This window comes from Harpia harpyja, chromosome 12 (assembly GCF_026419915.1).
Source record: "Harpia harpyja isolate bHarHar1 chromosome 12, bHarHar1 primary haplotype, whole genome shotgun sequence".
Classification (NCBI taxonomy): Eukaryota; Metazoa; Chordata; class Aves; order Accipitriformes; family Accipitridae; genus Harpia; species Harpia harpyja.
Window position 1 is genome coordinate 7,936,758 of NC_068951.1, and position 23,866 is coordinate 7,960,623.

A 23,866-nucleotide genomic window follows, 5' to 3' on the forward strand; every position below is an offset into this window, starting at 1 on the left:
CTGGGCTGGGAAAAAGATGTCAGACTCTCAACCCCTCTGCTCATCACCCTTGGCCGAAAGAGATCCCAGCTGCTTCAAATGCTTTCTCTACTTTGCAAAATCAGAGGGGGTGTGGGAAGGTGTGTTTCTTCTGATCCTTCCCACGTAGACAAGACCTCACAGATCTCTTGTTATACCTGAGCCAGCAGCCTGCGACTGGGGTCATGTCTGGAGGAGGAGCCGGTGGCAGGGGAGCGTTTCTGCCACGTAACCTTTCCTGGCGAGTGGATGTGTGTCCAAGCTGGGCAACAGGAGCCACATGCTCCGCTCACTGCTGGGGCCTCCCACCGCCCTTGGAGCAAAGCTTCTATTTCTCCCTGCTTCTCACTTTTTTCCTGCACGTCCCTCTCCTCACGCAGCAGCTTCTCGGGGCGAGGGGCTCCCATGTCAGAGCATCCCTCCATCTGCCACTTCCCTTCAGGCAGTGGTGTGTTCAGCCGGTGCGTGCACAACGCTGTAGACGGACAGCAAAGTTGATGCCGTTTCAGCAGGTTTAGCCTGGTTTGTAACGCACTGACATGGAGGAGGCCTGTCTTTGGGCATCCCCTCCATTTGCACCAGCGCGGGTGGGCAGACGCAGCTCCGGTGCGGGCGCTCCTCTCCACCTCCATCCCTCACACCTGAAGGGAAACACCTGGCCCTTCCGAGCAGCCTAACCCCGCGCCACGGCAGCGGGGAGCGGACGGGGGTGCCCGGGGCCCTCCCGGCTCGGTGGGACCGGCAGGGCCTCCCGCACCCTGGGGGGGCTGTGGGTGGCAGAGGGCCGGCAGTAACCCAGCCTGGGGCGGGCTTCCAGCGATAGCTCACACCTCTCCCCGGGGATATTTTTCCCTTCTGGAAAGGGAAATAATAATAATAATAATTTAAAAATTTTTCAAAAGGAGGGGAAAAAAAAAAAAAACCCAAACACCTCCCGCCCGTCTCCACGGTAACGGGGGCGCCGCAGCGCCTCGCGTTGCCACGGCAACGGTCCAGGCCTTCCGGCGGCGGCCGGAAGCAGGGCGGCGCGCGGCAGCATGGCGGCGGGGTGGGGGCGCCCGCCGGCCGCCGTTGCCTTGACGCTGCTGCTGTCGCTCGGAGCCTCCGCGCCCGGGCTGCTGCCGGGAGCCCCCGCCGCCTCCTCCGCCGCCTCGCTGCGGCCCGCCGCCCTCCGCGCGGGGGAAGGTGAGCGGGGGCCGCCGGGGTGGAGCAGCCGCCGCCTCCTTGGTCCTTCCGCCTCGCCGGCCCCTTGTCCCCGCGTCGGTCCCCTGCTCCAGGCCTTTCCCGAATCCCCCACCGAACCCTTGCTTCCTTCCTCTCCGGGCCTGCCCCGTGTCCTGCCCTGAGCCCCTTGGTCCCCCCTCCTCACCCCCCTTTTCTGGACACTTCCTCAAGTCCCTCACCGAGCCTGCTGCTCCCTCCGTGGCCCGCCTCTCTGGGCCTTTCCCATGACCCGCACTGTGCCCCTTGCTCCCCCCTCTCTAGGCACTTCCCCTGACCTGCACCGAGCCTGCTGGGCATCCTTCTCAGCCCCCCTATATCAGGCTGCTCTCCCCTCAGTCCCCATCTCTGGCCCTTGACACTATGCAGAGAGGGCGTATGCTGTTAGGAGCTTGAGGGGTTTGCTTTCCTCAGTCCCTGTGGTATTCCCAAAACGATTTTTATCACACTTAATTCCCATGTTCTTGCTCGCCCCCATGCAGTGATTTCTTTGAGCAGTCCAGTGGTGAGCTGATGGGTGAATTCCGCCATCTCCTCGTATGTCTCCAGGGGGACAGTCAGGTTGCACCAGGTTATGCCCTCGACTGCTGTTTTCCTGGCTGTGGGAGTGAGGTTGATGGGAGGGAGGTAGAGAACTCTGCGTCAGTCCTCACTGAGTGCCCAGGAGAACAGCTAACCACAGAGCCTGGGAACACTTCTAAGGTCTGATAATCTCCAGGCATTTTTTGTGAGAAAAATCGGCCTTCTAGCAGTTTAAGAAGTGTTTATCTTTGGAGAAAAATCATAGTTACCATAACGGTCATTTTTATACCTCTTGCCTTCTCTTTTAATGAGACTGAAATTTACTACAGATACTCTTGCTTTTTTCCAGGCAGCTTCCCAGGGAGTAGCAAGAGTCAGTCCATATGTCTGTGATACCCAAGATAGCACTTGTTTTAACTCTATTTGGTTATTTATGCCTGGTTTTAAAGGCCTCGAGTTCCTTCTCTTCTACACCAGGATAGAAATGAAAGCTATTAATTAATCCTGTAGGCTCACTCTCCCTCTGCTCGAGCATGTCATTGTAGTGGTTTAAAACAAATTCATTGCTGCCTCTGCCTTTCTAATATGCTGGTGTGCTCAGTTCACAGGTTAGTTACCTATATCTTTGTCTACGACGACCTGATATCCTTGATCTGCGGTGCCATTATCATCTGGTATTTTGCGGGCAGCTTTGAGAAGAACGTTGGCACTGTGAAGCACTGTTTCCTCACCGTCGCGTTTGCCGTCCTCTCCGCCCTCCTGTACCTCTTACTCGAGACCATTGTCTCGAAGGTGTCAGCGGTGGAAGATGCCAGAGGATTCATGCCAGTAGCTTTTGCTATGTTGGGTGTGTCCACCACCCGCTCACGGATGAAGAGGACTCTGTTTTTTGGGGTTAGAGTTCCAGTGGTGCTGATGCCGTGGTTTATGCTTTGCATAGCATGGTTTATCCCCCGCTCTTCTCTCTTGAGTAACCTGTGTGGGCTTCTAGCTGGGGAAGCCTGTATCCTTTTCACATGCAAAGCCCTGAACCAGAGTGGGATCGCTGGCTCATGAGGGGGAGGGCGTGCTGTGGTTCTTGTTGCTGAGATGCACAGGCTTGCACTCTTGCTCTGCATTAAATTCTCACTGGCTTTGCCAGTCTCATCACACCCAGTTCTGCATTTGTTTTTCACCTCGGGCTTCTGCTTCCCCTGTGGCTTTAGTGCATGCAGAGAACATGGAGCTGAGAAGGGCGATGGTCTGTGAAGATAGCGCTGGGTAGAACTGGGAGAATTCTCCAGGGAAAGTGGTTTGTGGCCAGACTGGGATTGCGTGTGGCTGTGTCAGAAATGAGTGTGTTTTGTCTGCAATCCTCCTTAACATGCTGCTGACTTCAGATGGTCTTGGCTACTGTTTCTGCTTGGATTTTCCGGAGTCGGTGGGCACTAAGGTGGACCGGGTGCTCCCTTTCAGTCTGCTAAAGAGGATACCAGGGCTGAAATACATCCCAGGGTCCTTAGCAGAGAGAAGAGCCTCTGAAAGCAGCAAGTAAGTACAAGAGTTCCTGTGAAAATCTTACAATATAGGGGAATTTTGAGGTGTAAGTGGAGGCATTAAATTGCCTTTAAAAGCTGTATTGTGCTTGTTGTGTTCATAACCTGGGTGTTGGGAACATACTGACCCGTTAATGTTACACTGGTGACATTACTGTGACTAATACATTATCACACATTAACTCAACCAGGTCTTTCACTGAAAGCTAAATTGAGGTGAAAGACCTCTCATTTGCTGTAAGGGCAGTGTGTACACATGCAAAGGTATTGCAGCTCGGCTGCCATGAAAGTTAAGTTGTGCGGTTTTGCCCTAACATTAGGACTTATGGCATTTGTTTCTGGCTGTATGGCTCCCTGGGGCGTGATCTTTATCTTTCTTTGCCCCACCTCGCCTCCCAGGAATGCTGTGAAGTGAGTTGTGTCCAAATTTAGGTAGGAGCAGAGCATTATAAATTAAAGATGTCACTTACGAAGTTCAATGTAGACCTTTCAATGCATGTTTTCAGTGTCAAGACAAGATTGCTTTACCGAAAAGAAACCTTGGGGCCTGTGGCTGACATTCAGGAATGGTTCTAAGTTTGTGTATGTCACAAGCTGTGAGAACTCGCTTGTATTCTAAAAAGCTTGGAAATGTAGGTCAAATTTTTCCCTATTTCGTCATTTCAGTTTCACAGAGGAAGGATAGCTTTCTATTAAGGGTTAAATTCTATGTATTGTTTAAGCCATCAGCTCACTGTAAAGTGTTCTTTGAAGTGGAAGCATTCCCAAGTGTTTGCATCTGCCCTTGCCCGTGGGGAAACCATAAAACAAACCCTTGCCTGCAGCAGGAGCGTACCCCAGATCCATTAGGGCACTCAAACATGTGAGTGCTTGCAGGAGAGGCCAGGCAGATTCAGCAGCATTTGTTTTTTTACTCTCTCCCTTCTGTGCAAGTGCTGCTTTTGGGAGGAGGGACTGTCTCACTGCATGCTGAGCCTGTGTCCGCATCAGCCTAATGCTTCTGCTGATAACTGTTGTGGACAGCATCTCTGCTCTGTGTCTAAACCTGCTTTCTTTAGGTGAGATGACATAAGTAGACTGTTCTGGCTCAAAGGTATTTACATAAACATTTGACTATCAAGCAGGACGTGGGAAGGTGTTTCTAGGATGTTTCCATTTCTGCAGCTAAATTTGCATGTCTTTGTGTCTTGGACACAAGTTCTATATGTGCTTCTGAGGCTTAATTTTTATTATTTTGATTCTTATTCCCAAGTAAGAGCTCTTGATGGTTTGGGTTTTGGTTTTTTTTGGTTGGTTGGTTGGGGTTTTTTTAAATTTTCATAAGACTTCAGGCATCAACTTGCCACCAGACAGGAGACATTTCTAGGAGGTCCAGATTTTGACATCATGTTTGTGTCCACAAACAAAAAACCCCCAAACCAAAACAAAAACCCAAACAAACCCCAAAACCACACCCCAAATAAAAAAAAAAAAAATCCAAGCCCAAAAAGCCCAGCATGAGCCAGTCTCTTATTCTTGCTGGGAATCTGGCAGTCATGGTCTTCATGAATATGGTCTTGATTCTCAGCGCTCATCTTAGTGTTGTGTGTGGGCTGAGCCATACTCCTGAAGTCCCAGAGGCTTTGGCTTCTAGGCAGATTGCCTCTCTCTTGATACGTTTTGGCGGGATGAGTCATGCCTTCTGTTGGCAAAGGCTGTTTCTAGACCTTGCTTCTGAATGATTAATTTTATTTGTAACTCTCTCCTCCTTCCCTTTTTGCTCTATACTCTGGGCTCTTACTCTCACCAAAGGCCTTTATGGCTTCTTGATAAATAACACTTGGCAGCTGTGACTTCTGATTAATAACTTAGCAGATGTGTCGTTCAGTGGAAGGCAGGGAGGATGTGTATGGAAATCTTAAAAGCACATTGCAGTTTGGCTTGCGTATTTTTTGCACAAAGAGACTCAGGTCAAGAACCGTGCTCATTCAGTGGGTGTGGAATTAGGGTGGGGTGGGAGTGGGAACATCTGTCCTGGGAGGCCAGTAAACCTATTTTTACTTAAGTGCTGCTTATAATAAGAGCTTCTCTTTTTGTAGTGACTCTCTCTGGTGGATTGCAGTGACCTTTCTGAGCACTGGTCAGGAGGAAATCTACCCCCAGGGCACTTCCAGCACTAATGAGGCAATGCCAGTTCTCAACACAGTGTAACCTTCTGTTTTCTTCCTGCCCAGGATTAACCCTGCGCCAGGCGCCTACCCAACCCAAAGCTACTACTGCTCTTCGCCTCCGGCTGTTCCTGCTTTCCAGATGCAGCACCCTAATGCTCTGAGCCAGGGGTTTCAACACAGCTGCGTTCCAGGATATGGCCATGCACTGGGACACGAGGGATCTCAGCATGGCCGTGCTGCAGGACACGGCCTCGCTTCTTCCCCCTACCAAGTCAGAGGTGCCTTCGGAGAGTGTTACATGCAGGCCCATGCTGGAGCCTCACCTGGACAGTGCTGCCAGCTGGGCACGTTCTCCCCCCCACAGCACGTGTGTCTCACTGATCCACAGACACCTGCAGGCGTGGGCCCCCTGGCTGGGATTCAGCAAGCATCAGGGTATCCAGCAGCCACGGTGGCTCCTGTTTCAGCTGAATTTTCGAGAGTGCAGGTGTACTGATCCTCCAGAAAGCAGCAGGACTCTCATACTGTGGCAGGACCATTGTGTGATGCTCACACAGCAGTGCATTGCTGGCATCTTTGCTGTATCTGGGTGACTAGTGGAATGGGTTGGTAGCTCCAATGTAGGTCATTCCCCTGCCCCCTGGCACAGGCTACTTTAATTATAGTTACTTTATAATTTTTTTTTTACTTTTTGATAATGTAAAAAATGGGGATGGGGACTGTATCACCTCTGTGCGCTTCTCATCCTTTTGGAGTCTTTTTTCATTGCTGTATTTAGCAGCTGCCTTTTTCCACACTGCCACTAGAGTTACAGTGCATCAGCTCCCCGACTCAAGCTAGGAACCGAATTGTCAAAACCCTAATCTGGGGTTTAACTAGGCTGCAGCAATAAGGACATGTCCTATCTATGCTGAGGCTCTTAGCCTCCTATCTTGTTTACAGGTGTGGTGTAGCTCGGACCCAAAAGAGGTTGAAATCATGGAAACCTTAGTTTATAACTTAATATTTCAGTGGAGGAGGACAGATGTCTGTTCTGCTAATGACTTCTCCACTAAGAGTGTGCCTTGAAGGGGCTTGTTAAACCAGGGCTGAGGCAAGAGGGCAGAGTACAGAACACCCTTTTCTGCCTGCCAAAACACAGCTCTAAAATGCTGAAGGTGCTTCTTAACTGCAGTCTGTGCGTGCATCAACATGTTGCCTTCATTTTCTGATAGCACTGCACTAGCTCAGCCTGTGTTGCCAGCACTTGTGAATAAGGCAACCTCAGATGCATGCAAAGTAGCGGAAGACTCGTCAGTAGGGGATTTTGGCCATTTGTTGAGCAAATGTATATAAATCCAAGGAGCTGGGAGGGACCTTAACAGTGGGTTAGAAGAATTAACTGGAATGTAGCAATGCCACTGGGGGTGTTCACACTGCTCAGCTTTAGATGTCTCACCCACCAGTATTAGCACAATCTCTCTCTCTCTTTTCTTCAGAGCTGGTGGAAAGGTGTGTGGGAGAGGGGAGTTTTCAGCAAGGGATTCAGAGCAGGATGCAGCATTTGGTGCCTGTGGCAGTAACGAAGGAGTTTGGTCAAGTTGGTGGGACTTGAGCTTTATTTCCAGCTGTGTAGCTGCTTTACTGTGCCATGCCCAGGAGGAATCTTCTGTCTCTGTGTCTGTAAATCAGCCAGGATCTCAACTATTGCTCTTGACTCTTTGCTTAGAGGTATTTTTGTGCTCAAAAAAAAAAAAAAAAGCTACCTGAGCACAAAGTGCCATTACTGCTCTTGGAGATGTTCTTGCAGTGACTAACTTGTCCCCCAGAAACTGCAGTAGTCTTGGGGCTCTTCCATGCTATCAGTGAGCCAGGGTCATAGGCAGCATTGGCAGCTGCATGCTCCAAAGCATGTATGTATGTCTTTGTTTTCCCCTTTTCGGTGTCTGAAGAAGCCCCATGTTGCCGTACAGCTGCTTATTTCTCCAGCAGCCCTTCTGGGATGACCGCCACAGTTAACGTGTGGCCTCGCAGGGGCTTGCTTTGGGGGAAGACTGAAGTGAATGCTGAGGATTTAGACCTCAGATGCACGTTAGTAAGAAGCTCTGCTCACAAAGGCAGGCACCCCTGGGCAGGGGCTTTCTGCAGGAGGATGCAGCAATTTAGGAACCAGCCTGGAGTTGGCAGCCAGCTCTGTCTCATCCCTGGTTGTTTCACTCCTCCATGGGATCACAAATGGACTTGACTTCATGTTCTTGTTTTTCCTGCTGACAGCAATTGCATTGTTACATGTTTAGTGCGGAGCAAAACCAGGATAAGGTGCTTGTTTGGAACTTAAAAGCATGTTTTTAATACCAGGAAAGAAATGCTAGACATAACATTGAAATGTTGATACTCCACTCTCATTAGTGCCTTGATTTTCTTCCTTGTGAGATCCTCCTCTGTAAACCTAGGAATTTTATCACTGTTTTTTTCCAGAAACGTGCAGAAGCACGATGAGGACTGGTAGCAATTGCAAATGTTGTATACCTCCAAACTGTAAGCTTGAAACACAATCTGAAAGACAAACTGCTAGGCGTCCTGGTTTGCTTTCAAGTGGGGAGCTGGAGCATGCCCCTCCGGGTGGTGGGCTGGGTGCAATGGGGACTGCAGGTCAGGCAGCGGGCATCTGAGGGTGCTAGCTGCGTGGCAGACTGGTGACAAAGGACGCGCACTGGGGAAGACTGGTACTGCATACTGGAAACCGGTTGTGGGGCTGGAAACCGGATATTTTTCCTTTCCAACTCTTATCGGCTGATCTGGTAAGAGATTCACTTTCCCTGCAGAGCCGTCAAAGGGATGGCGTGTTTCCAGTGAGTAGCTTCACGGCTTTAGAGTGGTGAAGGAAGCCCTGGCCTGTAAGAGTCACCGTTGCGTCACTGCTGGCAGTGAGAACAGTCCCAAGCCTGGCTGGTGTCGGGAACAGACAACAAACCCCCTTCCAGGAGGTAAGGTGGGCCCCTTGGCCCTGGCAGCGGGACGACGTGCTCATGCACGAGGGAGCAGGTACCAGCCGTTAACCTTTCCATGCTGGGACAAGGCAACTGCCACAGCCTTGCAGGTGAGCCCTGGGGATGGGAAATGGTGGGATGGCCACAAAACCACAGTTTGGGTTTTTTTCCTCCTGCTCCCAGCTCTGTCATGAGCTTCTTGGTGACCTTGGCACATGACTTGGTCTCTGTGATCAGCTTCCACCATATCCATGGGGCTGCTCCAAGTCCAGCTACACAACTGCCCTGGTGCCTACCTGTCACTTGAAATGTGTCATTCCTGTGTTCAGTGGCCTTCAGACAGACGTTTGTAGAGATAAAGATGATTTCTGGCAAGGTCTGTTCCCTGCCTTTCCTGAGGGCAGCCGTTTCACAGTGAAATACTGTCATATAAATCAGCTGAGGACCTTCTGCTGCTCCAGCCGTGGAGTCCAACCAAGTCCTAGTTCCCCAGGGCTGGTGGCAAACCCATAACTCCTCGCCTGGGGAAGGGAAGTCGCTGGGAAGGAGGGAAGAGGTTGGGATGAGACATTTGCAAATCTGTCTAAGGCTGAAAAGAGAAATTAAATTTGTAAGAGAGGGACGTAAAAAAGATCAGCTCGTTGGGCTTTGGCATTTGTCTAACTAAGCTCACAGCAATGTTGCTGATTGCATGTTGCAATAGCAGGTCGTTTCCTCGGAGGGGAGACAGAGAATTAAAGTTTCTAAAGCCGGGGGGGGGGGGGTGGGCGGGGGGGTGGGGAAAGAAAAAAAAATCAATAAACCCCCAGTTCAGCCTAGGATGGCTGCCCCCGGGGAACATGCTGTTCCTGAAGGTTTGTTGTTTTGTGCTTCTGGTGCGTTCCCAGTAAAGCCGCCACTTCTTTGAAGGTCAGGATTGCTTCTGCCCTGGAGGCAGAGTGCACAGTGAGTCCAGAAAGCCCCTTGGGTTGTCCCTTTTTTCCTGGGTGGGTCACTGCAGAATGATGAGATTCTGGGGACAAGCACTGGGAGCTGAGCTGGCCGTTCCCCTGCACTCAGGGCAGTGGTCCTGCTGTGACAGCCCAGTCCTGCTGTGGGATGGATGCTCCAGGAAAGCCCAGCTCCTTCCCCTCCACTCTTCCTTACCCACCGTGGTGTGAGATAAAAGGAGTCGAGGGTACGTGGGGAAGCAGAACCAACTTTAAGCTACATCACCACCCTGCCTGGGAGCAGGGGGGGTCCTGCAGCGTGGGGACGCCCAGCAGGAGACACTGATGTCAGAAGAAAAATGGGTCTGTATTCACTTTCCTGTCGCTCATTCATTTGTGGCAAAGCACACGTGGGCAGATGCTTATCCTGCATCGAGGGCCAGGTTAGCTCTGTGCCAGGGCCAGGATGCTGCCAAACGCCACCTCTGCGGCTGTCCCACCGGGTCCCGGCTTGTTTGCCGGCACCGTGGAGGCTCTGCGGCCAAAAGTTCAGGCCCAGCCTGTGCTGGGGATGGAGGAGAGCCAGAGAGGTGCGAGTTCTCACACGCCCCGCGGCGGGTGGGAGAAATATGTGTGGAGGCAAAACACTGACCGAAGAGGTCCCTGTGGGCGGGCTGGGCTGGGCTTCCCCGTGCCCCTGCAGCGTTTGGTCTGGGTGTGATGAGAGCCCGGCCCCTTCCGCGCAGGGAACAAAACCAGACGGGCTGTGCCATAATGCCGGTCCCCTCTCTGGGCATCTGATGGGCCTGATGACCCCAAACCATGAACCAACTCTGTCCTGCCATCCCCTCGGGACCAGTGCAGGCACGTTTTAACCTGCGGCCGTTCACCCCACGGGGGACAGTCACGGACCGGGGTCACCCTGGGGAGCTTCTGTGGGATCGATCCCAGAGCCCATGTGGGTGGCAGCAGGTGCCCGGGTGGCCTCACACCCCTGAGCCCTCTGCTCGGGTGCCGTCATGAAAGAGGGTGTCCCTGCAGCCCCGGGCATCGCTGCCCCAGAGCCAGTGCTTTCTGGGGTCGGTGCCCCCTCCTCGCACTCCTCCTGGCCCCTGGGGTGCCTGCCGGTCCCTGTTCAGCTGGCGCAGACTTTGCACCTTCCCCGAGGGTTTTATTGACTCTGAAGCAAGTGTCAATACAGCGATAGCGGCAGGACCATGACCTCGGACATGCCAGCGCCTGGCTGGCCGAGGGAGGGGAAGCAGCCCCGGGGTGACCCCACGCACGATGCCAGGGGGCCGGGGCCTGGCCGTGGGGCTGCTCGGTGGGGGTCAGGGCAAGCTGTGTTCCTGGCTTCGGCCGGGCTGGGCTTGGCAGAGTCGTGACTCAGCTTCACAAAAAAAGGAGAGAGGAGAGCACCGGTCCCCCCGTGGGAGTCAGGGTCTGGGGGTCGGGGTTGTGAAACCTCTCCTGCCGGGGACGTTTCCAGAGCTGCTTGTGCAACTCCCCGGCAGCGGCATCGCAGGCATTATGAGAAAGGCCTCCCCAAAACATCTGAATCATCTGGTTTGCGGTTAAATCGGGAGCGTTCGCTCGCTCTGGCTGTAAGCTGCCCAGGTGGAGCAGCCCCTCGTTTCCCAGGGAGGGGTGGTGGTGACCCACCACTGGGTGCCAGCCTCCATCCCGGGGTCACCCGGCCCCCCCACAGGCCCCACTCAGCGCAGCGGCCTCGGGGGGAGGTTTTGGGGTCCCACACCACCACCACGTGCACCCAGGCACCGCGCACAGCCACGGCCGGGGGTCCTGGCTCAGACAGGGCCTGTCCCCAAAGCTGCTTCGCACCCTGACCCTAGCCCTGACCCCAAACCTGACCCCAGCCCTGACCCCAAACCTGACCCCACCTTGACCCCAGTGCTGGCCCCAACCCTCACCCGTCCCCAAATACAATGTTGGCCCCAACCCCTGACTCCCACCTTGACCCCCGACCCCCTGTTTACACCCCACTGTGACCTCTGACCCCTAGCCCTCTGCACCGTGACCCCCCCCACCACCACACTGCGCCCTAATCCTAACCCCTCCCCTGCGCCCCCACCCTACCCTGACCTCTGACCCCGGCACCCCGACCGCTCCCTGAGCTCGCTCCCTGACCCCCTCCTTGACCTTTGACCCCAGCACCCCACCCTGCCCCTAATCCCGACCCCGCACTCTCCTCCCGAGCTCCCTGTCCCTTTAAGGCTCCCTCCGCCGGGCGCGGTGGGGCCGTACCAACAGCGCCTTCGCAGAGGGGGAAGATCTCCACGGGCAGGCGCACTCGCAGCCCATTGGCGGGGGGCGGGGGCGGAGCGTGTCCCCCCCCTCGCGCCTGTGCCCGAGTGGTGCGATCCACCCTACGTGCCGGCCGCGCCGGGACTGCGGGGCGCCGCCGCCGCCAGGGTCGGGCGGGCCGGGCCGGGGCGGTGGGTGCCGCGGGGGACCGCGGGGGGCCGGGGGACCGGGACAGGGACCGGGACCGGGACCGCGAGAGGGACAGGGACCGGGAGAGGGACCGGGAGACCGGGACCGGGGCTCCCCCGTGCCGGGACGTGTGGGGCCGGGGATCGCGGGCGCCCGTGGTGGGGTTGGAGGCTCCCCGCGGGGAACCGGGGCCCTGGGTCTGTCCCTTGTGGCTGAGGAGGGCCGGGCTCGGACACCTGGGTCCTCTGTGATGGAGAGGGGAGGGCCGGCATCCCCTGGTGGGGGAGGCTGGGATGAGTGGGCCCCATGTTCTGTGGGGGGACTGGTGTGATGGGCTCCCTGTTATTGGGAGGACTGGGATGACTGGGGTCCCCTGTATGGGTGGGGCTGGTGTGAGCGGTCCCCCTGTCATTTGGGGGGAAGTTGATGTGACTGGACCCACTGTTATTTGGGGGGGGGGACTGGGATGCCTAGAGGCCCCTTTTATTTAGGGGGTCTGGTGTGACTGAGCCCCCGTTACTGGGAGGACTGGGATGACTGGGGGGGGGTACCCCTATCATGCCTGGCTCCCCAGGGGTAGGGGGCTAGCCAGCACCCAGGTGGCAGGGTCCCCCATGTTGGGGCTGAGGCGGGGGTGTGAGGCAGGGCGTGCAGCCTGGGAGGGGGGTGCTCCAGGGTGATGCCTGCTTTGCTTCCACAGTGCTGAAGGGTTGCTTATACTTACCCCATCCTAGGCCGTTTGTTGCTGGTTAAAAGCTTTCAATGAACTCATTTTTCTGGCGCTTCTCTGCAGAACATTATTCCTGGCATCTGACACCTTTGCTGAACGCTGGTCTGGTTTGCTGTTGTTCTGCCTATTTCTCTTTATAAACTTCTAGGGTGTTGGAAGACTGTTTGCCCCTGTCTTTTCCTGATGGAATTGCTTTGGAGAGTGAAGTTATTCCCTTGGGGAATGTGCTTGTCAAAGGAAATAATGGAAAACCCCCTGTTTGGGAATATTAAAGCTGGAGGGGGCAAAGAAACCTAGATCGCAGTGTTGGGAGTTAGTCATCAACGTGGAATTGATTCTTGGGAAGTTGTCTTACTTGCAGGAATAACCACAGCTGGTGCAGCTTGGAGTGTGCGGTCTGCCAGTGTTTAGACCACAGGTTAGCTTGGCTTAGCTTTCAGAGTGTGAAAAGAAATAGTAATGCTTAGTGGAATGCATATAGAGAAGAGGGATCACTGAGGTTTTCTGCCTTATCTGAGTGAATCTGGAAAACTGAAATGGGTTTGTACTTTTGCAGCTCTTTTTAAAAAGCAGAAACATATCCAGTTGAGAAGCTGGAAAAGGACAAGGAAGGATGATGTCTCTGTTTCTAGATACTGAAGGCGAAACAGTGCTAGCGTTGGTGGGGGCATCCCTTCTTCCATAGTGCTTTATGCTTTGTGTGGACCATAGCGAGGAGCTGCGTGATTTAATATTTTTTGTTAGCCAGCAGAGCTGCGCTTAGTGGGGTGCACTGATGCACTCATCCCTTTTGCTAGGTAGAAAAGAATGTGCTTTCTTCCAGTATTTCTGTAGTTCTCTGAGAAATCCTGATGAGCTGTTGGGCACATGCAAAGCCAACTTGCAGATTACTCTGCTGCAGATGAGGAAATTGGTATTTTGTTGAGGAAGGGCTGGTGAGCCAGACCCCTCCTGGAGAACCTGACATTGTCCCAGTACAGCTGTCAGTTTTCCTTCAGATGCATCTTGTGCTGGTTGATTGCACTGAAACAAGATGTGCACGGCACAGAGTGTCTGGATTCGGAGAGTCCTCTGTGTTGCACGTGGACGTGATGGTGCACAAGTACTATATTTGCTAAACACTTTCTATAAAGCAGTGAAGAAGCAGGGAGGATACCGGTGCTACAGGAAAAAAAAATTGACGCAACTGAGCACTTTCTTTTAATCTTCTAGAGTAAAGGCCTTCCAGAGTAAGGTGAAGAGTGGGCAGGAAGGAGGAGGTAGTGTCATACAGCTGGCTTAACCCTCTGTTAATTTGTCCTGCTCTAACTGACAGAGTAAAAACTCTTGCTTTGTCATCACTTTGCAGTTACCTCCTGTTCAGTCAATAACCTTGAGATGGTGCCTTCTGGGTAGCCAGGGTTGAGCAAGTAAGTGCCTTCTGCAACTTTTATTTTGTTTCTTCCAAAGCAGCTGGAGGAGCTCAACGGGGCCATACGACCAAAACTCCTTGTCTTGTTTTGAGGGAGGCTTTCCCTGCTGCTCGCCACCATTCGTGCTGGAGCTCACAGGCCGCATCAGCGCTTGCTTGCAGAACCGTAGGTGCAAGGTAACCTCTTTCTTTTGAGCATCACAGGTTGTGGAGCATCTGTGGGTGCAGTTGGGTTTGGGGAGGGCAGCTGGCAGTGAGAGCTGACAGGCCAGGAGCTGGGAGCGATGGTTTCTTTACCTAGTTCACCTGCTGCAAAAGTGGCATGTAGAACTCTGTCCAGACTGAAATCCCATTTGATCTTTACTCTCTCCTTTGGCTGTTGTGACGCAGCCAAGATAATGTGTTTGCTCGATCCTGAAGGACTAGGGAAAAGGCTTCCCTGCTCAGGTCTGCGCTCCTGCCATGTCCTCCCCATCCCTTTCGCCTGATATAAAAGAAAGCCACCTGGCAGTTACCTCTGCTGACACTGAACTTTGTTCGTTTCCTGACGTGGGCTCTCCTACTTCTAAAAAATTTGTAGAACTTGCATAAGTTGCTTTCCTAATGTGATCATTTTATCCGAGCGGTGAGATTACTTTATACACGCTATTGTTAAGAGTGAGTCATGAGCCCTGCAGTGACAGGTACACCTCTGCCAAGATTGGTTTTTTATAAAGTTTGAAATTTCATATGTCGGAACAAATAATTACAGGCTGCTTGTAATCTCTTGCTGCTTCTCCCCAAGTGAACATTCAAGTCAATTGTGTGCTGCTGATCACTCATGGAGTCTGGAAAGAGCGAAAGAGGAGCGCTTGTATCTCCAGTGGCTTCTCTAGAGCTACAGGTCCAAAGAGTGGCTGAGCTACAGGTCCAAAGAGTGGCTGAGTTTGATCTATAGTGGCAGATTATGGTAGTATTTTTGCTTAATTACCAGCCACTTCTAGGCCTCCAGTTATTCCTTTGCAAGGAATAGAGTTATTGACTCGTTTTCCTTTCCGTTCTCGCTGTATGGAGTAGAAGATGGGGAGGTTCAGAGTTAAAGATGGGGTTGGATTTTTCTCCTTGGAAAATCTGGCTCTGGCAGCGCATGTGCAAGTCTGTCAGGAAGGTTTTGTAACTAGCTTGGGGAGTTGGTAGGTTTGTCTTTGCGATGCTGGCAAGTACGCTGGATCTTGCTGCATGGTTGCTTGTGAAATGCATCTATTGACTTGCTTTCATGGGTCGTTGCTAGCATCTCTCGGTTCGAGCTAACTCCAAGCTTTGGAGGAGCAAGCTGATAAAATGCCTGCAAGGATTGTGCAAGCCCTGATTGTGTAACAGGGCTGTATGCGTAGCCACTGGAGGTAAGAGGAGCAGTTTGTGTTACAAAGGGAAAGAAAAATTCTGTGTGAAGTATCTTCTGTTTACGTTGACAGTACTGGAGTGGGAGTATGGAGTTGGAGAGCTGCAGTTTTTGCAACTCAGGGTCAGCCTTTCAGCCTGTGACCCCACTTACTCCCTGCCTGACTTGTCTGTTGTCCTGTGGCCTGGTGTCCCTTTTTGGCACAGGGATACCCGCTTTGGATACTGGATTGATGTTCTGGTGTCTGCTGGTGCATGCGGTTGTGTGTGATTGCAGGGGACTGGGCTGGGTAGCGGGGTCTGTATTTCACAAGTGTTCAAGAAAGTAAAATACAGCTCAGATTGCCTTGCCCATAGCAGGCAGGGAGGTTCATAGGGTGACTGCACACACTTCTAATAGAGCAGCCGGATATGGAGCCTGGGTCTGGGACCAGGAGGACAGCTCTCTTGCTGAGCTACCACGTGACATAAGGATTGTGCAGTAACACCTCCTTCCCTCACAGCAACTTAGGAAACAGGCATGTAATGTCTGAAAAGCTCTCGCATCCTCAGAGGAAAGCTACCTTATAAAAACAAAATGTCCTGGTTCCATACAAACAGTGCTTGGTTTTCTTTAAATAAATAAATTCCCAAAACATACTGCTCTGATTGGAGGTCTTTACAGTTCTTAAACCTTTGCAGGATCTGTTTAACCATGTGTCTCTGATGCTTTTCCAGCTGTCAGTTTCAATGGAAACCTTCCAGATGAAAAGGGTGTTAGAGGGTTTTGCTGTCCAAACTCTTCCTGGTGGAAGAGGTCAAAGTCTGTGGATACCAAATCTGTCCATAGTGCTCCCCTCCCTGTAGTGGCTGCAGGCAAAATCACGGCTTGTCACACAAACCCTCAACAAATGCAGGCAGGGGGTAAGCAAATGACCTGTTTGGGGAAAGTGAACTTCCACCTGTGGCAGCATTGGGTAAAACACTTGCAGAAGAGGCTGCTGAAAAAATACCATATTTCCCTCTTGATCTTAAAAAAACATCTTCAGCAGGAGCTGAACCATGCAAAATGCATGCCTGAATGGGTTGCTCCTGAGATTTTGCAGCATAGCCCTCTGAGCTGTTGGTTTGACTGAGTAGTGCCTACGGTAGTTGGTAATAAAACTCCTCTAAAACTCCTGCAGACTTGTCCCAACTCCTGAATATTGGTGGTGTTGAGACCCCTGTTCCTCTCTCAAATGCCTGAAGCATGGTGCTCTAAATTTGTCCCTCCCTGGGAGGGCAGGCTGGGGAACAGTATTAGTTAGCAGGGGGTTCAGTTTACCTGCCATTCTCAGGTTTTGTTTATCCTGTAATCTTGAACACTTGTTTCTTTGTGCTGGCTCATGTTAATCTCCATGAAGGAAGGTGTTCAGGTGCCTAAGCTGGTGAGATGCCCCACATCCTTGTTTAAAGGTTGAGAGACAGGCTTTTATCTGATGAAAGGAAGTGTGCAAATTCAGTAATTCTGGGTTGCTTTCTTTTGAGGCAACTTGGCAAGTTTGAATTCATTTTTGTGTTGAATAATACTTTAAGTCCTTTTGTTCAGTGTACTGGGCTTACCACATAGCCCTACCTTGGTATACCCATAGGGTAGAGTTGCTTTCTGCCTCAGTAAAACCATTCCTCTTGTTGTTCTCTTCCTTGCTTTTACAGCTGCTCTGCTGTCCTTGAATAAGGACCTATTGGCCAAAAAAAAAAAAAAAAAGCAAGTGTGACAGTGAAAGCTCAAATATGCCATGTTTCAAGCTCCAGACTGACTGATGCACGCTCCGCATGTGTCTCATGCCTAAAATAGAAGTTCTGCCGACGTCTGAGCCGGTGTGTCAAGGTCTGGCTAGAAGAGACCTTGCACAGTGAGAGTAATTTGTTCTGTCTCACCAAAAAACCAGCTTTGAGTTGGGTGTGTGTTTCTTACCCCTGCTCGAGGTGCTGCTGCAGCCAAGTCCTCTGTTTAGGTGGGGGGTTCCGAGTTGCTGGAAGTGACGAGAGGCCCACGGAGAGTCACTTTCTCAGTATTGCGTGAAAAAGAGACTGCTGCTTTCCACCCTTCTTTACTGAGCTGATGGTGGTTAATGGGAAGTTGTGGAATGTGCTGGGATGTTTTTTTACATATGTGGGAAGAAAGTGATACAGAAGTGCTAGGCGTAGTGAGCCTTCATGCGTAGTGAAAGCTAAACCTTGTTGTTGTGGGCACTGGTGAAAGTCAGCCCTGGATCACCGCTTGTTATTGCTGTGATGAGGAAAGCACGCCTTTGGCTCACCATGTGCAGTGGCCGCCCTGTTTCACAGCGAGCCCCAACACTGGTGCTCGAGCTGAGGCTGATGGAGCGAGGAAGCTGTGAGGTCTCACACCATGCCTGCCTTCCCCAGCGCAGCCCCCAGGAGCCCAGGAACTCGCCTGTAGTGTGGTCCCACCCAGAGCAGGGAGCCTGTGCAGACCAGACCAAGCACGGCCACTCATCTGGGCTGACCAAAGGCCTCTTACTGAGAGGAAACGCGATCTCTGCACGGCAGAGCCACAGAGAAAAGGCTAATCCAAGGGCTGTTGAAGGCAATGTTAAATAACCTGGATCTGAGTGCCAACTTCAGTGGTCTGCTTTTGTTTTGGAAAGGACCACTTTTCTTGCCAGGTCTCCTTTTACTAAAAAGGAAGGGAAAAAGAGCTAATTTGAGACTTGTTGAGGCCAGTAACTGGCACAGGCTGATGTAAACAGAATTTCTTATTCTAATCGGTTGCATTCATACCCAAAGAGGAACGAGAGAAATCTGGTTTTGCCCCAAGGGTCTCCTGGCCTAACACCACACACTAGCATGCAGGAAAGTCTTCACTGCAGTGAGATTCAGAAGAGACTGGGCACAGAAATGCCATCTCCACTACAGCCCTGCTCTTTTTCTGCTGCTGCTGACCCTCATCCTTCCTTGCAGGCTTGTGCCTGTGGGGCTCCTCTTCCTGACACAAGTCAGTAACCCATCTGTCTTCTATCTTTAGTGGATGAAAGAAGAAAACCCTTTGCCGGTCACAAGACTGCATTCCTGTTTGTAAGCAAGTCCCTTCCTTTTCTACCGCCACCACTGCACAGAGCGATGGGGGCTTGCTGCAGCTTCCTTTTGGTGCTGCCGTCTGTGCGAGCTCTCAATGAGCTTTGCAGATGCCGTGGGAATAGGGACCTGTGAGAGGGCTGCAGAGTGGTTTTTGTTTCTTTTCCTCCCAGGTGTTTTAGCTGGTTTTTAAGTTAGTTTCTGTTTATTTTGCCATTGTTTCTAAAGCTCAGGCTGCAGGTCAATGCTGTACAAAAAGAAGGGGTTTCCATTTGCTTTGGCTGCTCATTTCCATGCTATCTCTCCCCTCTGTCCTGAAGCTGTCTTTTGGGGCTGTGCCATGATGCCAGTGGAAATAACTGATCTCTGGTTTAAAACTGTAGGGGTTTTTTTGTAAGGCTTCTTCTTGAAGCTGATCATGTCCCTGGTCTGTGTTGTGCCATGTGCCATGCCGTGCAAGGATGGTCAGCATGAGAGAAAGGGTGATCCCTGGGGCAGGCCAGGCATGTGGTGGGGAGGGGGGTCTGGTCATGGACACCCTCCTGCACCTAGGGAATTCAGGTTGGTCCCTCTCAATCAGAAAGATGGCTGTGGCAGATCTTGTGGTAATGCTGACATCCCCAGCTGTGCAGAGCTTCCAGTGCTAGAAATTGACACAGCTGTGTTTCCGCTTTGTTTGCTAATGCAATGCAAGTGCTGAGTCAGTGACACGAGGGTCATCATCATGTGGCTGCAGAGAGCAAGAAGAGTGCTCCGCCAGGTTGGCTCTGCCAGCAGTGCCCCTTTGTCCCCTTCCCTGGTGCGGCTGTGCGGAGCTTTTTCTGGCAGTCTGACTTGAGAAAGCCAGTCCGAAAGAACCAGTGGCTTTTTGAGTGTGTGCTGCTGTTAGATGTGGTGGTGACTTGCATGGATTCCCGTTTACAAGAAACCAGAAGGCAGTCCTTCGGTAAGTGTCCTTGCTGGGAGTGAACGGGGTGGCTAGCATGGAGGAACTGGGCACTCTGGGGCTTGTGTTGGTGGCATGATGGCGTTGCTGCGCGATGTGTGGAGAGCTCGTTCCTGCAGGCATGGTTTGACTTCAGACTGGCTACCTGGTGTCCCTGATAGCATCTATCTGAAACAGCCTGGACCTTGCTGTGGGCTGGGGAAGGCTTGGCTGCCTGCGCCCTGCTGAGCATCCTTTGAACGGTGCCTGGCATTGGTGCGAGGGTTGGGTGACAGTGGCTAATGGCATTGCATGCGTTTATGTCACTCGATTCCTCATTTGACTCGGTTGTCACAGATTTTTGTGTGCACATACTGCAAAATAGAGCTTCTGCCTGCAGCTCCTGTGTTTATCTGCAGGTGTCCAAAGAGCGCTGCTGCCGCTTGGTTCCCATTAGGAAAACTGGCTGTTTCAATAAGCTCAGGGCCATGGGAGATGGGGGTGCAGCCTCTGTACTGCCCCATGCCAGGGCAGGCAGAGTCCGTAGGGCACAGCAGAATTTGTGCCTATCACTGTGTGGGTGTGCAGGGATTGTGGGGAGCCCTCTCTGCTGTGTTGAGCTGAACTCGGAGGCTTCTTGGTGCTACAGGTTGTGATCAGCTGGAGCCTGGGGTCGGGTTATTGGAGGTGGGAGCAGTGAGCAGCCCGGGCCTGTGCTTGGTCAGCAGTCTTCCTTCTCCTTTCCCTCTCATGTGAGCAGGGCTGATGCTGTGGGTTGTGGCGTGGTTATGATGGCACAGGGCTTGGTCACTCATTTTTGGAGCAAGAGTCACAGGCTGCAGTCCTGATCTGGGACCGGGAAGCCAAACTGTCCTGAGATACTTGAAACTCATCCCAAGCATTTTATAAATAAAAGGCTACTTCAACTCAAAGAGCCAACTTCCTGCCCAGGTCGCCAACTTGGCTTCAGAGACAAGGCTTTTTGGTCACTAGAAGATGCTGCAACATGACTCGCAGAAACGTCCTTGTATTTGGCAGAAAGAGAGACCTCCCAGCCATGTTTCATGACTATGGTGCTGTGCCTGCCAGTTGGAGTTGAGGGCTGCAGCGTGCTTTTGGGGGCATCTGCTCCACCATCTCCTAATGCTGCCATTGGCTGTGTGCAAGAGAGGGGAAAGAATGGATCTCTTCGGGTTGCTGATCACTTGGCTTTTAGGGCACTCCCCATCCCATCTTGTTTGTTGTAATACTATTTTTATTTATATTTTAATATTTTTAATGCTATGATGTGATAGCATCTTTTGTCCACGTGGAAATTGTGGGGAATTTGAGGATGCCTGGCACTGACAGTGCTTCCAGTCCTTTGCTTGAGATGTGCATGAGACATAGGAATATGGTTTTTAATATGAGAAGGAAGTGCATCTGTTTGGCAGCACGGAGATGTGCAGAGAGGGTCCCCGGTGATTTGAATGATTGCGTATCAAGCAAATTCCCGGGTTTAGAAGCTGCATTCAGAAGCTGAAAAGCTGCGCTAAAATATAGCATCGCTTGATTGCAATCTTTCAAAATGTTGTGACTTTTCTGTGTGACATAGATGCCTGACATCTCTGCTGAGACTGGTTGCTTTACACCAGATACTGTGTGCATAAACAAGGATCCAGGAACTGCAGCCATGATTTAAAAAAAAAAAAAAAAAAGAAAGAAAAAAGGGGAAATGGAGGTCTGTCTTGTCCTGATTGAAGACATAATAAACAATGGGGATAAAGTAACTACCTTTGAAACTGGTGTCAGGGGAACTTTTATTTCTGCATCATAAATTTCTTTTCCCCTTTAAAAACCTGATCTGGTTCTATCAGGGTCCTTCCAGAGACTGCAGGATTTCCAGGATAGCTAAATTCCAAATAAGAGTCAGGTTTCTTTTCACTGGAAGTTAGAAAAGGACATGTATTTGAAAATGAATTGCTGTGAACTTCTGGAAAATAATTGTTACAGCCAACTAGGTCAGACTGAGATAAATTGAGGAATAGTCTTCCTGTGCTAGGTGAAGTGAGTTAAATAGTTCCTGAGTTATGACAACCCTTTAAAAAAAGAAGTGTGAGGTCTAATTCCACATCCTTTGCCTTTCTCTTGATACATCTAAGCAAACCTTTTCCTAAGGGTGGGGAGCAAAAAGAAAAACCTGTAGCTATGATATAGGACTCGATAACTATATGTCCAGGACCAGATGGAGCCCATCATCAAAATTAAAGCAGTTCTTGTGTCTTTGGCTCCATCACTAGAGAACAACTGTGCTTCCTTCCAGAGTTAGAGGTCAGTATATAACCTTTATGCTATGGAGACTTGTAAATGGAGAGGGGAGACCAAGCCAAGACTCTGGTCCATGCACCAGACCCATAAGCCTCCAGAAATGGTGCTCTCCCCTCTGGCTATGGGTGCGGGGAGTTAGTGGGTGGTCTGGCTGCTGCTGCAGCTGTAGGGTTCCCCTTTGAAATGCTGGAGAGCTGCAGTGTGGTGAAGGCCAGGAGACAGTATGGCTTCCTCCCCTGCATCTGTCCATGCTGCATTCCTGGGAGCTTCATTCCTGAGGATGCGTCTTTCCAAGGCGTCACTGCTTGGGAGAGCAGACCACCTCCCGAGGCTTCAAAAAGCAAAACCCCTTGTGGCTGCTGCTTGTCCCCTCTGCTCTGGGAGGCCAGAAGCTCTGCTGCTTTGGCCATGGCAATTATTGCTGCTGGAGACATAGCCCTCACTTTGCTGATGAGCCTGGGAACTCATTCTTGTCCTGTGTAAGGGCAGCTGGCAAATATCCATGTCTGAGCTATTGGCAGCTGGGAGGGGAATTGCTGTGGGGCCAAGCATATGCAGCCTATATGCGTTCCACCCTGGGCTGGCTGCCACTCACCAAAGTTGTGTCTAGCTTGAAACTCTCCTCCACATGCAGTTTATTACAAGAGATACTGCTGTGCTTTGTGCAAAGAGGCTTTCCTAGGGCTTGGCTGCTGTGAGTGCTAGATTTGGTGCTCAGAAGGGAAGGTATGCATCTGCTGCCCCAAACCAGCTTAGTGTGGTCTCCAGTCTTGTTTTTTTTCATGGCTTCCTCTGAGCAAAGGTTTGTCATTACCTTATGTACCATGGGAAAGGGCTTGTCAAGGAAAGTGGGTGAAAGAAAGGCTGTTGCTGAGGATAAACTTACTGACGTGGCCATCGCTGCCCTGTATGAGTGGAACCGGTCACCCTCATGTAATTTGGGCAATGGAAGCTGGCACTGAAAAAAATGCACCTTGCAGTGTTGGAGATATTTATCAAGGCAGCCTACTGCCTGTGTTCGGGCACTGCTTCCTCCATCTCTTTGCAGAAGAGTTAGGGCTGTGCTGTGCATGAGCAGCAGCTGAGGCTCCCTGGGGAAGCATTGACCAGCAGCCCTCAGGGGTTCTTTGCCCTGAGATGTAATGAGCAATTCAAGTGATGAGAGACAGCAAGAACCAAAACTGTGTGTGAGAGGATGGGTCATCTGGCAGTTTTTGGTTGAGATCTTCCAACAGATGAGGTGGGGTGGCAGTGACAAGGAGAAGAGCTTGCAATTAAAACTTCTGAGGTTTCATTGGAGTGAAGGTAATAAACCAGCAACATTTTTCCCCCCTGGTGCATTTCCTTGGTGTCAGTTGCCAGACCAGCTCTTTGGTGATTTACTGGAACGGAATAAGGAGGAGGTGAGGCACCCTGCTGGGAGCTGTGCCTTTTTGGCAGCTAAACTCCAGTTGTGGAGGCTTTAACTAACAGTTTAGTCTACAGTTGTACATAAATAACACACAGCTCTTGCCTGGCTCTGAGATCCAGCGATGGAAAGCCTGTCTGCAAGGAGGGAGGACAGGGTGACCTGCCTGATGGAGAGGAATGGGCAATTTGCTTGTCTGCAGTCTCATCACTCACATTTTTCTTCCAACTCCCTGCTTAGCGTCATCTCTGGCAACCTAATGCGTGGTGTTTTAGTACCCTTCGTACTACAGTCACTTGCCAAGTTCTCCACCAAATTAAACTTCTTGTGGGGTTGAGAACTAGTTGGGCTGCAAAAGTACCCAGGAGCCCACCCATGATTACTGCCAGGTGGCCGTGGACTTCTCCCTACACGCTGCAGAGCTGCCTTTTATAGCTGGTGGCCTGTGGCAGAGTACTTTCTGTTCTCCAGAGCTGGACTTTTTCTTTGTAGGAGTAACAACAAGGGGTTCTTCTTTGCTGAAGACCTGGTCTCCCTTGTTAGTGCTCCCTAAGCATCACCTTCCCTTTTCTTCCCACCTTGTGAATGCATTAGCATAACCTTAAACTTCAGTCAGTTTTCTTTCTCAGCCCAGGCACAGCTTGGAGTTTGCTGCTTCTCTTTCAGCCCCCCAGGAAAGCTGTCTGGGAGCTTTTCTCCAGCAGGCACATGTTTGCTGAACAGGTTAACTCTCCCCGCACGGCTCAGCCATGGGACGTGTCCTTTCTCTACAGTGGCACCCCCACAGCTCTGAGTCAGTTTTCTGTGTGCAAGTTCAAATGTCCATGGTCTCCTGGGTTGGCAGGAT

General features: G+C 51.5%; 2 protein-coding genes across 4 annotated transcripts in view; both read left to right on the forward strand.

Annotated features, from left to right (window-relative positions):
• The first annotated feature begins 423 nt into the window (after positions 1 to 423).
• Positions 424 to 7,993, forward strand: RHBDD2 (rhomboid domain containing 2). Its single transcript, XM_052804035.1, has 5 exons — positions 424 to 479; positions 986 to 1,203; positions 2,363 to 2,764; positions 3,141 to 3,291; positions 5,510 to 7,993. Exons 1-5 carry the CDS (start codon positions 424 to 426, stop codon positions 5,940 to 5,942), a joined length of 1,260 nt encoding a protein of 419 aa, XP_052659995.1. The 3' UTR covers positions 5,943 to 7,993.
• Positions 7,994 to 11,781: 3,788 nt separating this feature from the next.
• The window catches only part of LOC128148894 (NADPH--cytochrome P450 reductase), a 31,601-nt gene continuing 19,516 nt past the window's right edge, over positions 11,782 to 23,866 (forward strand). Inside the window, exons 1-2 of one of the 3 annotated variants that reach the window (XM_052803294.1) lie at positions 11,782 to 11,800; positions 13,981 to 14,116. Coding sequence is in view for 1 of the 3 variants with exons in the window: in XM_052803291.1 (XP_052659251.1) it covers positions 19,286 to 19,325 (40 nt within the window). In the remaining 2 variants the exon portion in view is untranslated. Of the gene's footprint in view, positions 11,801 to 12,485; positions 14,117 to 19,177; positions 19,326 to 23,866 lie in introns of those variants that run through there. The other 2 variants (XM_052803292.1, XM_052803291.1) reach the window with 2 other exon arrangements.